General features: G+C 37.3%; 1 protein-coding gene across 3 annotated transcripts in view; it reads right to left on the bottom strand.

Annotated features, from left to right (window-relative positions):
• SPATS2 (spermatogenesis associated serine rich 2) overlaps nucleotides 1–14,252 on the bottom strand; it is a 138,451-nt gene that overhangs the window by 26,143 nt on the left and 98,056 nt on the right. For all 3 annotated transcript variants that reach the window (XM_034645028.1, XM_034645027.1, XM_034645029.1), the window contains exons 3-6: nucleotides 8,523–8,602; nucleotides 5,124–5,232; nucleotides 3,961–4,010; nucleotides 1,418–1,679 (exon numbers count right to left, since the gene is read on the bottom strand). In XM_034645028.1, the coding sequence (XP_034500919.1) occupies nucleotides 1,418–1,679; nucleotides 3,961–4,010; nucleotides 5,124–5,232; nucleotides 8,523–8,602 (501 nt within the window). The remainder of the gene's footprint in view (nucleotides 1–1,417; nucleotides 1,680–3,960; nucleotides 4,011–5,123; nucleotides 5,233–8,522; nucleotides 8,603–14,252) is intronic.

Below are 14,252 nucleotides of genomic sequence, written 5' to 3'. Positions count from 1 at the left end.
CACAGTCTGCTTAGGTTTCTCTTTCCCTCTCTCTCTGTCCGTCCCCTACGTGTGTGCTCCCTTTCTCTCAAATAAATAAATTTTTTAAAAAAATAAAAGAGACATTCCCAATATCTTCCCAGCATTTATCAAAATGGTTAAAACAAAAAATGTGCAAGATATGTGAATTTACAACTAACACTAATCTAAAATCTTTACTAGAAAACAAATGTGGGACTATAAAAACCAATAGCCTACTTCCCATGAAAGCCATGGGATTACAGTTATTATTATATATTCCTCAGTGTGTTGAGTCTTAGAATAATACCATCAACATCAACTCATCATCACCATTTTCTTAGTAAGTATGCAATTAAAAAAATCTTAAGGTTACCTTCTGTGATCTCTCTCACTACTAAGGGATTATTAATTTAGAAGATTTCCACAAGACTGACTTAAACTAAAATTAAAATATGAGACAATGGAATAAAAATTGTATTTTTCTTGGCCTCTGATAATTACAGTTGACTCTTAAACAATGTGGGCATTGGGATGCTGACCCCCCCCGCCCCCCAGTTGAAAATCCGTATATAACTTTGACTATCATAAAACTTAATAGCCTACTATTGACCAGATGCCTTACTAGTAACAGTTGATAAACGCATATTTTATACTTTATATGTATTATATCCTGTATTCTTACAATAAAGTAAGCTAAAGAAGATGTTATTAAGAAAATCATCAGGGGGGCACCTGGGTGGCTCAGCCATTAAGCGTCTGCCTTTGGCTCAGGGCGTGATCCCAGCGTTCTGGGATCGAGCCCCACATCCAGCTCCCTGCTCTGCTGGGAGCCTGCCTCTTCCTCTCCTACTCCCCCTGCTTGTGTTCCCTCTCTCGCTGGCTGTCTCTCTCTGTCAAATAAATAAATAAATAAAAATCTTTAAAAAAAAAAAAAAAGAAAAGAAATCATCAGGAAGAAAAAATATGTTTACAGTACTGTAGTGTTATTTTTTTTTTGAAAAAAAAAAAAATCCACATACAGGTGGACCAACACAGTCCAAACCTTGTTGTTCAAGAATCAACTCTTTCGGGGCACCTGGGTGGCACAGCGGTTAAGCGTCTGCCTTCGGCTCAGGGCGTGATCCCGGCGTTGTGGGATCGAGCCCCACATCAGGCTCCTCTGCTAGGAGCCTGCTTCTTCCTCTCCCACTCCCCCTGCTTGTGTTCCCTCTCTCGCTGGCTGTCTCTATCTCTGTCAAATAAATAAATAAAATCTTTAAAAAAAAAAAAAAAAGAATCAACTCTTTCACATAAAAGGCCAACGAAAACTAAAAAGTAAAAGACGAAAACTAAATATAATTTATTGATTGCTTTCTCAAGGAAGCCCTTGTATTTTTCAACAGAATGCAACTTTTCAAAGACCTGTTAATAAACTCACCTGTTCTATCCAGCATATCTGTTGTGGCAGACTCAGGATCTTCCAATTCTCTGGCATCTATTGAAAGTATCTCCATACCCTCACTGAGAGAGTCCACAGACTCAGTATCATTGATGGCACCGTTGACATGGTAACCATTAATACCACCTTTCTCTGAAGAAGGCACAGACTGCTCCTCTTGAACGGAAACCGATTTACTGGAATCTGGGATACTGTTACTTGGTTCTGCTGCAGGCTTGGGTTTGCTTTTCTTCTTTTTGTTCTAATGATTATTAAAGATTTGAAAAAAAGAAAAGAAAAAGAAGACCCCCACAATCCAAAGAGGTAATTCTAGTTACCCAAAGATAATCAACGTTACCAATTTCTCATATGCTCTTCCAGAAATTGAACACATTTTGTATATGTTGAGCTACTGACTAAAATAACTATGTAAAATGCTTTGGATGAACTCAAACACATAAATATAAAAATTAATGCATGGTAGGGGCGCCTGGGTGGCACAGCGGTTAAGCATCTGCCTTCGGCTCAGGGCGTGATCCCGGCGTTGTGGGATCGAGCCCCACATCAGGCTCCTCTGCTGTGAGCCTGCTTCTTCCTCTCCCACTCCCCCTGCTTGTGTTCCCTCTCTCACTGGCTGTCTCTATCTCTGTCAAATAAATAAATAAAATCTTTAAAAAAAAAAAAAATTAATGCATGGTAAAACCCACCATAAGCAAAATCAAAACATAAATTTTAAAATGTGAAAAAATATGTCCAACTTCTATACAAAAAACTAAATTTATACAGAGTTCTAACAAAAACCAAAGAAAACAATAACCCAATAGAAAAAAATGTTATAGGATAGAAATATATGGAATGAAGTGCAACCTTAGTCTAATAAGAGACATAAATTAAAACTGCACTGCAGAGGATTCTGGGAAGGTGACAGAGGAGGAAGCACCAGTAATCTTTCTCCCTAGACAACAATTACACTGGCAGAATCTGCCTGATATAACTATTTTGGAGCTCTGGAGTCTACTGAAGGCTGGCAATTTGCAGGTGAAGACCTGGACAGTAAACTGTGGTTAATTTCAGTTAATATCAGCTCCTAGTATAGAAGCAGTTACCCTAGGGGACAGGCAGCTGTGTACCTGTTCTTGGAGCAGCTTGCACAAAGTATGGGAGCCAGGGTAAACAAAAAGAAGCCCACCCCCTCCAAATATTGGGGATCTGTGCTCTGCTTTTGATCACAGAAGTGCAGACAAGAGGCAGCCATCCATTGTTTCTGCACCTCCTCCCGTTGCTGCCAGCCCCACCTCTTTGGTTGAGTGACTCCCAGGGGAATAGAAGGAGCAGTGCCCCAGAAAACTAACAATAACAAAAAAATAGGCAAACCCTGAGGAAGGGGGGAATCTGATTTCCAAAGTTACCACATTGTTAGATTCAAATGTCCAGTTTTCAACAAAAAATCCCAAGGCACATTGGGGCGCCTGGGTGGCACAGTGGTTGGGCGTCTGCCTTCAGCTCAGGGCGTGATCCCAGCGTTATGGGATCGAGCCCCACATCAGGCTCCCCTGCTATGAGCCTGCTTCTTCCTCTCCCACTCCCCCTGCTTGTGTTCCCTCTCTCGCTGGCTGTCTCTATCTCTGTCAAATAAATAAAAAGAAAAATCTTTAAAAAAAAAAAAAAATCCCAAGGCACAAAAATCACACAAAAAACAAGTATGGCCTATTTAAAGGAAAAAAATCAACAGAAACTGGCCTTGAAAAAGATCTCTTGGCAGATACATTAAAGACTAAAACAACTGTCTTACTCTTAACCATAGAGAACAAACTGCTGGTCACTAGAGGGGAGGTTGGTGGGGGGGAGGGTGAAAGAAGTGATGGGGATGAAGGAGGGCACTTGTGATGAGCACCGAGTGTTGTAAGAAAGTGTCGAATCACTATATTGCACATCTGAAACTTATATTACACTGTATGTTAACTAATTGGAATTTAAATAAAAACTTAAAATAAAATAACTGTCTTAAAGTTGCTTAAGAAACTACAAGAAAATATGGAGAAGATCAAGAAAGCTAAGTATGAACAAAATGGAAGAATTAATAAAGAGATAGAAAACCTAAAAGAAATTAATAAAGAAATCTTGGAGTTGAAAAGTAGAGTAACTGAATTTTTAAAATTCACTAAAGGGATTCAAAGGCAGATTTCATCAGACAAAAGAAAAAAAATCAATGAACTTGAAGACTGGAGAATGGAAATTGTCAAGTCTGAGGAACAGAAAAAAAAATATTGAAGAAAAGTGAACAGAGAGGCGCCTGGCTGGCTCAGTCTGCAGAGCATGTGACTCTCAACCTCAGGGTTGTGAGTTCAAGCCTGAAATCACATGGAAGAGACTGTGGCATTCTACGTACACAGCTGTGTTTCAGTATCACTGAAGACTTTTTTAAACCAGATGAAGTGAAGTGGCATATGTAAATCTTTTCTTTCAAATATTTTTGCAGGGTCTAAAGTTTTTTTAATAATACAAATGCCAATATCATGCTTTTAAATTAAATTCATTTTTACCTTTTTCTTGCCTGTTACTGTCCATTCTTTGAGTACGTCACTGGCACTACCTGTAAAAGAAACCAATGAGAGATTTTCTCTCCCATCACATGCATGGTCAACCAGGAATTAGTGTTCCTGCATTCTGTAATTGCGGAGCAATTTCCAAAGTTCCTAATAGGGAAAGGTTAAGGTTCAAGTCTTTGAGCTAATGTAATAAGACAATCACATTATACTTAGGAATACCTGTCCATTTAGAACCCCCTTCTCCATGTAATTTCCTTGGTAAGTTCTTCTAAGAAGAGAGTAATGTAGCCTGAACATTTTGAAGATTCTTTTATTTATTTATATCTAGATTAAATATAAAGATAACTGGTTTCAGTCCAAATACGCCATCCCCTCCCCTCTAGAAGATCACATACCACCGTGGCTATGTTGTTTTAGAGAGAGCTGGACACTGCCCTAGACCCAAATACTAACATCATAAAGAAAACAGATGATGATAAAGAAAAAACTTCCAGTATTTGGTCTGTTTCTTATACACTGACAAATTCAGAAGAACAGAAACAGGAAGACCTAATCTGGTGCTGCTGTTCAATGAAGCAATAGCTTCAGGCAAAGTTTTTCTCAAGTTTCAATGTGGAAAGAAGTTTATAAAACATTCCTCAACTCTATAAACTGAAAGCTTGGCTAAACACACCATTCTTCTTTATGTTAGATAAGGAAACTGAAACCCTTACATTTGAGTCACTTGCCGGAAACCAAACTAAATGGTATAGGAGCCTGGAAGAGAATGCTGAATCCCTGAATTTGTCATCTGTTGCTGGGCCACTCGCTGGGTCACAGCTTTGTCCCTAGGAGTTTCTTAAATTCTTACTCAACTCAATTCCAATCAAGTCCCTTATACCACTAGCCACACAATTTGTTCTTAAAGCCAATAGAGAACATTCTGAGTAAACTGATGGAGTTTTCTCAGCTTGTGTCTTATTCTAAGATATCATACAGTTTATGAATAAATTACTTCTAGGGCTGAAAGAGGTATCTTAAAAAAAAAAATGCCATGTTACCATGGGGTCTGCTATATCATCTATGAAACACCAGACTGCTGTATGAATGTTACAGAAGTCTGAAGCAACTTCTACTTGAACAAATGCAAACTTATTTAAAAACTGAACAAGGATTACCTTCCATGAACGCTTGTACTGTTTTGTCCACACAATTATCAAAGTGCTGCAAAACCAGGATGATTTCATTATTGCTCTTATTGGGAACTATTGCACGTACCGCATTTATCTGGAAAAGACGACAGGATCATTTAATTCTAGCATCAGTCCGTCAGTTGGCAACTGATGCCTATTACAGAGAGTAACGGAAAAAATGACATGGATTGCTCTTTAGTGTCAGTGAGAGTACATACAACCATCTCACTGGGAATGATTACTAGATGAGTGATGACAGCACACAAAAAAATAATTTCAAAACCTAGAAAAGCAGAACATTTCTAGAAATAGAAGGTATGTGCTAGATTTTATTTCAAGAAAGGGTGGCTTAATTAGGTATCAGGTATTACTTTAGCATCAATATTTCCTCATCTTAGCCTACTGTGGAGAAAGGTAGAAAGTTTAATGAACCACCGACAGTAACAACTTACATTTTTCAGTAGTATTTTTCAAAACATTTTTACTTCAAAAAAAAAGTTTACTTCATAACATTTAATTGTATAATAACACTATAATTTAAGTTATCATAAACTGTTTCAGGCATACAAAACATAACAAACACCTGCTACACGATAATTGGTTTACTGCAATAAAATAGATGGCAATGGAAGCCCCCATGAAGTCCCTCCTAAATCCCATCCCCCACCTCTTCACAAAGATATCTGCCTTGAATTTGGCATTACCTTGATACATGTTTTTGCACTTTTATGATGTATATATCCATAGGTAATATATACTATTGTTTTGCCTTACATAAATACATTATACATATCTATATTCAATTTGCTTTTTTCACATAACATCGCTTTTTACGATTTTTTTGTGCGTTGATAAATGCATCTCTTATTTATTTTAACTGCTACATAACATTTATTTTAACTGCTACATAACATTGTATGAATAGAGCCAATTTATTCATTCTCCTGTTGATGGCCACTTACATCGTTTCCAATGTTGGCTATTATGAAAAATGCTGGCATGAACATTCCTATGTTTATTTGCTGCTGAATTTTCAATGCTTAAAACAATGTTCATCACATTGTAAACAATTAAAAAAGAAAAAATCACATCTTCTGTGAACAGTGACAGAATGTGTCTATTGTGTATTACCACTAGACTTCTTAAATATTAGGGCATCTACAAATTCGTTACATAGAGCCAAGTTGTTCTTTAAAATAGATAAGCCAAGGAGCGCCTGGGTGGCTCAGTTGGTTGAGTTGGAGGACTCTCGATTGCAGATGGGGATATGGTCTCAGGTTGTGGGATCTACCCCCACCAGGCTTGTGCTTAGTGGGGAGTCTGCTGAAGGTTCTCTCTCTCCCTCTCTCTATGCCCCTCCCCCGTTCCTGCATGCTCTCTCTAAAATAAATCTTAAAAAAATTTTTTTAGGGGCGCCTGGGTGGCACAGCGGTTAAGCGTCTGCCTTCGGCTCAGGGCGTGATCCCGGCGTTATGGGATCGAGCCCCACATCAGGCTCCTCCNTTTTTTTTTAATTCAAGTATAATTAACATACACTGTGATATTAATTACAACATAATGATTCAACAATTCTATACATTTCTTAGTACTCATCAAGATAAGTGTACTCCTAATAACTTTTATCTATTTCACCCATTCTCCCCCTACCCACCACTGCTCTGGGCAATTTGAGAAAATCTGCATATTCTGTTTTCATTTTTGTATATCAATTTAATATTCAGCAACCTTGATGAAATTCTTATAATTTCTTGCTTTCTTGGTTTTTCTATGTAGACAGAAAATAACTGTATTGTCTATAAATAACAAGTTTTTTTCTTCCTTTCCAATCCTTACAATTTTCATTTCTTACCTCACTGCATAATGTGAAATTGGCTATTTCTCCAAGTAAACCTGGCTCTTTTTGGTGGGGAGTAGCACTTAGAAACCAAGATCTAAGAGCTGGATGTGTTTATTGTTACGGGGTGGTCATTATTTCCAGGTTTTTACAGTGGATAGAGCTAGGAGATTTTGTTTTTTTACATGAGTTCATAACACCTTCAATTCAAATATAACATTAAAAGGCTTTTTCTTAATTTTAAACATGTATCTATTTTCTGTACACTAAAAGTTTCTACTAATTTGCTTAATTCTATAATATTAAAAAAATATTACTAATAAACTAAAACATAATATTACTAATGATAAAACACTGAATACAATGAAAGATTTGCAATTCTTTTTGTCTTTTAAAATATCCCTCTAAACATGTACAGAAGAATGCTGAATTGTTCAGATGTCAGTGGGAAGATTTGTTGCAGTTCACCCTTTCTTTCCCCGAAGGTGAAATATTTTTAGGATCTCAACTTTATATAAGACCTTAGCACCAATCCTAACCCAGGATGAGCCTTGGGCTTCAGGGCCCTGTGTGGTAAAACCCAATTTTTATTGAGACTGGCAAAACACATCAGAGTTACCTAGCTCAGGTCTACCACTCTGGTTTTTAGTGCCCTCTATATTTTTGGTCCCTAGGGATATCCTTTACTTTTTATGTTACAGTATGCACTTTAAATGATGTATGCTATTTTTCATTCTGTACTTCTAAGAATTTTATAATAGGAATGTTTCCAGGTTCTTTAGTCAGCCATACTGCTTAAAAAGGAAGTATTTTTATATATGAAGAGAAATAAAAAGTATATTGTCTAAGTAATAAGCAGAATCTGTATTAGAACCTAAGTCTTCTTTAGTACATTTGCTTTTATATCATTCTACCCCTTTTTTGCTTCAGGCTTACCTGAACAATGATAAGGTTTAAAACCATACAAAGTGGGAAGGTATATAATGTATAATCCAAAGAGGGCTAATTTATAATATACATTTTTGAGATGAGCAAGAAACTCAGTACTGATCACTATAAAATGGACTTTGGGCAAAACTTACAGATTCTATGATAAAAGTAGGATTCTGATAACTTAAAATGTGAAAGTGTTTATATTATGCAACCAGTATAGTATATCTGTGACTCCATAATCAACAATATACCTTTCTTAATAAAACAGAGAAAGCACATAAAGCTTTTGTTTTTCTCAGTAAAACTCATTCAGGGTTATATTACTAAAAACACCTGGTTTGCTTCCAGAGGAATGTTACTTGGAAGATCTATTTCTCTTCTTGCTCTGAACACTCCAAATGAATGGAAAGACCCTACTCAGGTTATTCCTTAAAGAATGCTGCCAAATGAGATACACACTTAGCCATATATATATAATTGGTTATAATATTAACTAATATTTATGACATTAGTTATGCAAACAAAATCATACTTCACTTGTTTGTGTAGCCACTGATTGTATTAGCATCTAAATTTTACTGACATTCAAGCTTACTATCCATAGTAACTAGTCATACCTTCTCTTTCATGTTCTCAAAAGCTCCTCCCTGGGCCAATACAGTATTGGACTGCAAATCAAAAATGAATCCTGATGTATCTGCAAGAATAAGAAGGAAAAAATATATTCAACATGATCCAAAACTAACATGTGATCCATCCTCCAAATGGAAGCGCCACCAGCTGCTTTCCTCTCATAAACAGTTAACAATTTAGCTGCTATTTTGTAAATTCTGTTCTATATATAACTGATAACTACACTTGAGTTAAAATTATAAAATTTGATTTTAATAGAAACCATCAAGAGCTACAGAAAGACACTAAATATATCAACTATATTAGACTGTCCAGTAATCCTTGACATCTTTGTTAACTATCCTAATTTAAAAGGCCCTTTAGAAATACTGCTAGTAAATAGTTCCCCAAGGTAAAATTTAACACTAATGAATCTGAAAATGTGAATATGAGAGCTTCTGTACCATTATTAATAACAACACATGAAACTAATTACCATCTTCTAGACTGCACCACACAGATTCTTAGACTATCAAAATCCCTGAATACATTCATGTTTATATCCCCAACATAATGCTTGACAAAGCAATGTACCTGAGCTTACACCACGGGCACAACATGGGAAAACAGTGTAATGCCACGGATTACAAAAAAGAGTTTGGCTTCCTTGTGCTTATAAAGAAAAGGCTATCTGCAAATGTAATCAATTTCTTTACCTGTGACTATGTAATCCATAAATTATCTCAGCTTTAACACTTGACAACTTTGTTTTAATCTCATGAGATACAATGGCAGGAAATGGTTAGAGTACTTCTCAAATTCTGATGTGGATACTTATTATCTGGGGAATCTTAGGTTAAAATGCAGGTTCTGGGGTGCCTGGGTGGCGCAGTTGTTAAGCATCTGCCTTCAGCTCAGGGCGTGATCCCGGTGCTCTGGGATCGAGCCCCACGTCAGGCTCCTCCGCTAGGAGCCTGCTTCTTCCTCTCCCACTCCCCCTGCTTGTGTTCCCTCTCTCGCTGGCTGTCTCTCTGTCAAATAAATAAATAAAGTCTTTAAAAATAAAAAATAAAAAAATAAAAAAAAATGCAGGTTCTGATTCAGTAGTTTGGCTTGTGGCCTGAGATCTGTACTCTCCAGCTGTATCAACGCTGCTGATCCATGCACCACACTTGAGAATAGCTTGGGGGTTAGAATTTCAACAAAGCAAGCAAAAGGAGAAATTTTAAGAAAAGAGGTTGCTATGATTTAAATGTTTGTGTGTCCACCTCCCACTCCCGCCTGCCACCACCCAGCACTAAATTCCTATGTTGAAATCCTTAAGTGTTAGTATTATATGATGGTATTATTAGCAGTGGGACCTTTGAGAGGTGACTAGGTCATGAGACTGGAGTCCTCATGATGGGATTAGTGCTATTATAAAAGAGACCCCACGGAGTTCTCCAGCCCCTGCCACTGTGGTAGGACAAAATGAGAAGTAGTCTGCAACCCAGAAGAGGGCCCTCAGCTGACTACGTTAGCACTCTGATCTCAGACTTCCAGCCTCGCGGAACTGTGAGAAATAAATTTCTGTTGTTTAGAAGGTACCCAGTCTGTTATGGCAGCTAGAACAGAATAAGACAGGGGTATAAAAAATACAGTAATATTCTAGTACACTTTCCAAATTCTTTTGCTATTATTATAAATGTGTTTTAATTAAAGCCTCTTTTCAGGGATAAAAGATACAGCACAGGGAATAGTTGATGGTACTGTAATTGCATTGCATGGTGACAGATGGGAGCTACACATGTGGTGAGCATAGCATAATGTATAGACTTGTCAATCACTATGTTGTACACCTGAAACTAATGTAACAGTATGTGTCAGCTATACTTCAATTTAAAAAAATAATAAAGACTCTTTTACAGCTTAACCCTGGGTTTTCAAGTACTTCCTAGTTCCTATGGAAGACTGGTAATTCATAAGTTAGAATGGTAACAACATTTTGTTACTAGAAGTGGGAAAGAGGATATGAATAGAGTCAATGTCATTCCAAGAGAAACTGTGATTGCCAGTTGCCAATACAACCGTAAATTAATTTTGTTTAAAGATTTTATTTATTTGAGAGAGAGAGAGAGAGCATGGGCATGCACAGAGAGAGAGAGCAGGAGCAGGGGGAGGGGCAGAGGGAGAAGCAGAATCCCCAATGAGCAGGGAGCCGGATGGGGGACTCAATCCCAGGACGCTGGAGATCATGACCTGAGCCAAAGGCAGATGCTTAACTGACTGAGGCACCCAGGCACCCCAAAACCGTGAATTAATTTAGATTTAACCTCTGTAATACTGGCAGTTTTCAGACTGTTACCTAAATTAAAAATTAGGTTGCACTTAAAACGAACTCAGTATTTAAGTCTGAGTTTTCCAGATAACTACATAATATGGTTAACTCTCAATTATCTTTATTAACTGAAAAAAGACACAGTTTTGAAAATCCTATACAGTCAAAATACTATCCAGCAACCTACTCAATTGCTATAGGTTAGCTGAATGATTTAACTTGTATGTTACAAGTACTTTTCCCCTAAAGACAAATTAATGAGCAGGAGATGATACAAAGGATGTCAGTAATCTTATTAAAGAATCAAACTATCAACCTCTTTTAAGGTGGAAGCAAAACAGCATTTTGGGGTCTGTATTTATTTGTTTTGGGGTTTGTATTTAAATGAACAATTAGTATTACTAGCTTCTTACACATCACCTAACACTTATTTTTTTCCTTTAACAACACATTAGATAAAGTACAAGGAAAAAAAGGTTAGAAACACCTTCAGCTGTTGCCTCCCCAAATTAGCATAAGTATTATTAGGGTTTATCTGACATACATATAGGTTAGGATAATGATTAAAAATACATAAAGCAGTCAGGATCCCAGTAGGAAACAAATGGCACACTCAAATTGGGAAATCTGAGGAGAGTTTAATAAAGGGACTGTTTCAAAGGTCCTAGTAAGGAGTAGGGAAACCAAAAGATACAGTGCAGTACCCTTGGCTAATAACAGCAATGTACCCTGCTACTCTGAGGTTTTAACGAGGTAGAAGGAGAAAGCAATTCCTGGAACCCAGAGACACAAGGCTCTTTCATCTTTGTTTCCTCTGGTACGGAGAGGGCCACAGGACCATAGTTATGACCTTTGGTCGAAGGACAAGGTAAGCCCACAGTGACCTTCCTCAGGGAAAGTCTGGGAAATAAAACCACAACCTCACCTCCTCCCTGCCTCTGATCTCCTACCTGTGCTGCCTGCCTAACGGCCAAACCCAACTAGAAGCCCAAGAGCAAGAGAGCCATTGAGGCAGTGTATACAGGTCAGCCTCCCATGGCACAAATACCAATTTCATATTTATACTCTAAATCGTAAGTTCATCAAAAAGGTAAGGCAATAATTCAACATCTTAACTTGCCTACTCACCAGCTAATATTGCCTCTTTTAACTTAAATCAACAACTCAACATTCAAAACCTTGCTTCAATGAACTGGTGCTTAAGGGCCTCTCGGCATTATAGATAAGGTCATTTTTAGTTCCCATCAATAATATTTAGTAATTTAACAATTTTCTTATTTTTTCATGCAAAGAAAGCCTAAGATTTATTTAATTCCACTGGTAGGAAATGAGGCAGGATCTCAACCATTGATATCTATCCTATGATAGAGAGCGTGTATACTCTGCAAGAAATCTATTTTTTTTAATTTAATTTTATTTTTAAAAAAGATTTTATTTATTTACTTGTCAGAGAGAGCGAGCGAACAAGCACACAAAGCAGGGGGAGCGACAGGCAGAGGGAGAAGCAGGCTCCTCCCTGAGCAAGGAGCTGATATGGGACTCGATCCCAGGACCCTGGGATCATGACCTGAGCCAAAGGTAAACGCTTAACTGACTGAGCCACCCAGGCATTCCAAGAAATACATCTTTAAAGAACAATTCAGTTAAATACTACTCTCACACAAAACTCATAAAGGATACAAAGAATTCTGAACTTTCTTACCATTTATTTCACTCTATTAGGAACCACCTCAGAAGTTCCTTGTAATTATTTCAAATAGCACACATTTAGGAACATTTTGGAAAAAGTATGTTATTTACAGTATCACTGACATATTTGCAAATACTGCAGGCTTTGTTATTATTGTTTTTGCTGGCTTCAAAAATCAGACAAAAGTTGTTTTAGACACTGAGAATGACACAGAAATATCTGAGTCTGATAATACCATGTGTCAAACCAAACTTGAACAAGTTTTTTTTTAACTGAGGTATAACTGACATACATATAAAACACTATATTAGTTTCAGGCGTACAACATAGTGGTTCACTATTTATATATATTGAGAAATGATCACCACAATAACTGTAGTTAACATCTCTCACCATAGATAGCTACAAATTTTTTTCTTGTGATAAGAACTCTAAGATCCACTCTCTTAGCAACCTACAAACATGCAACACAGATTAACTACGTTAACATGCTGTCTATTACATCCCCATGACTTATTTTTTTTAAAACTAGAAGTCTACTTTTTGACCCCCTTTGCCCATTTCACTCCCCCTCCTCTCTGGTAAACACCAATCTGTTCTCCATATCTATGAGCTTGCTTTTATTTTGTTTTATAAGATTTCACATATAAGTGAGATCATAGGATATTTGTCTTTCTCTGACATTCACTTGACATAATGCCCACAAGGTCCGTCCATATTGTCCAAATGGGAAGATTTCCTTCTTTTTATGGCTAAATGATATTCCATTATGTGTGTGTGTGTGTGTGCACATTTTCTTTATCCATCCAGGATAGGCTGCTAAACGGTTGATATCTTCGCTATTGTAAATAATAATGCAAGAAACATGGGAGTGCATATATCTTTTTAAGTTAGTGTTCTTGTTTTGGGGGGATAACTACCCAAAAGTGGAATTGCTGGATCATGTGGTAAGCCTATCTTTAATTTCTTAAGGAATTTCCATACTGTTTTCCATAGTCGCTATACCAATTTACATTCCCACCAAACATATGTGAAGGTTTCCTTCTCTCCACATCCTAGCCAACACTTGTTCTTTCTTCTTTTTTTTTTTAAAAAGGCTTTATTTATTTATTTGAGAGAGAGAGAGAGAGAGAGAGAGGAAGAGCATGAGCTGGGGGAGGGGGCGGGCAGAGGGAGAGAGAGCAGCTGACTCCCTGCTGAGCAGGGAGCCTGACGTGGGGCGTGATCCCAGGATCCTGGGATCATGACCTGAGTTGAAGGCAGATGCTTAACTGACTGAGCCACCCAGGTGCCCCAACACTCGTTATTTCTTGTCTTTTTGATAACAACCATTCTAACAGTTGTGAGGTGTTATCACATTGTAGTTTTGATTGCATTTCCTTGATGATTAGTAATGTTGAGCACTTTTTTCTCCCAATAAATTTTTAATTTAAATTCAATTAATTAACATATACAGTATTATTAGTTTCAGAGGTAGAGTTCAGTGACTCATCAGTCTTATATAAAATCCAGCGCTCATTACATCACATGCCCTCTTTAATGTCTACCACCCAGTTACCCCAACCCCCCCCAGCAGCCCTCAGTTTATTTCCTATGATTAAGAGTCTTTTATAGTTTGTCTCCCTCTCTGATTTTGTCTTATTTCATTGTCCTTCTCTTCCCCTATGATCTTCTGTTTAGTTTCTTAAATTCCACATGAGTGAGATCACATGATAATCTTCTTTCTGA

Source organism: Ailuropoda melanoleuca, chromosome 16, assembly GCF_002007445.2.
Source record: "Ailuropoda melanoleuca isolate Jingjing chromosome 16, ASM200744v2, whole genome shotgun sequence".
Lineage (NCBI taxonomy): Eukaryota > Metazoa > Chordata > Mammalia > Carnivora > Ursidae > Ailuropoda > Ailuropoda melanoleuca.
The sequence above is the reverse complement of the archived record's forward strand: the minus strand, read 5'-3'. Positions and strand labels throughout refer to the sequence as shown.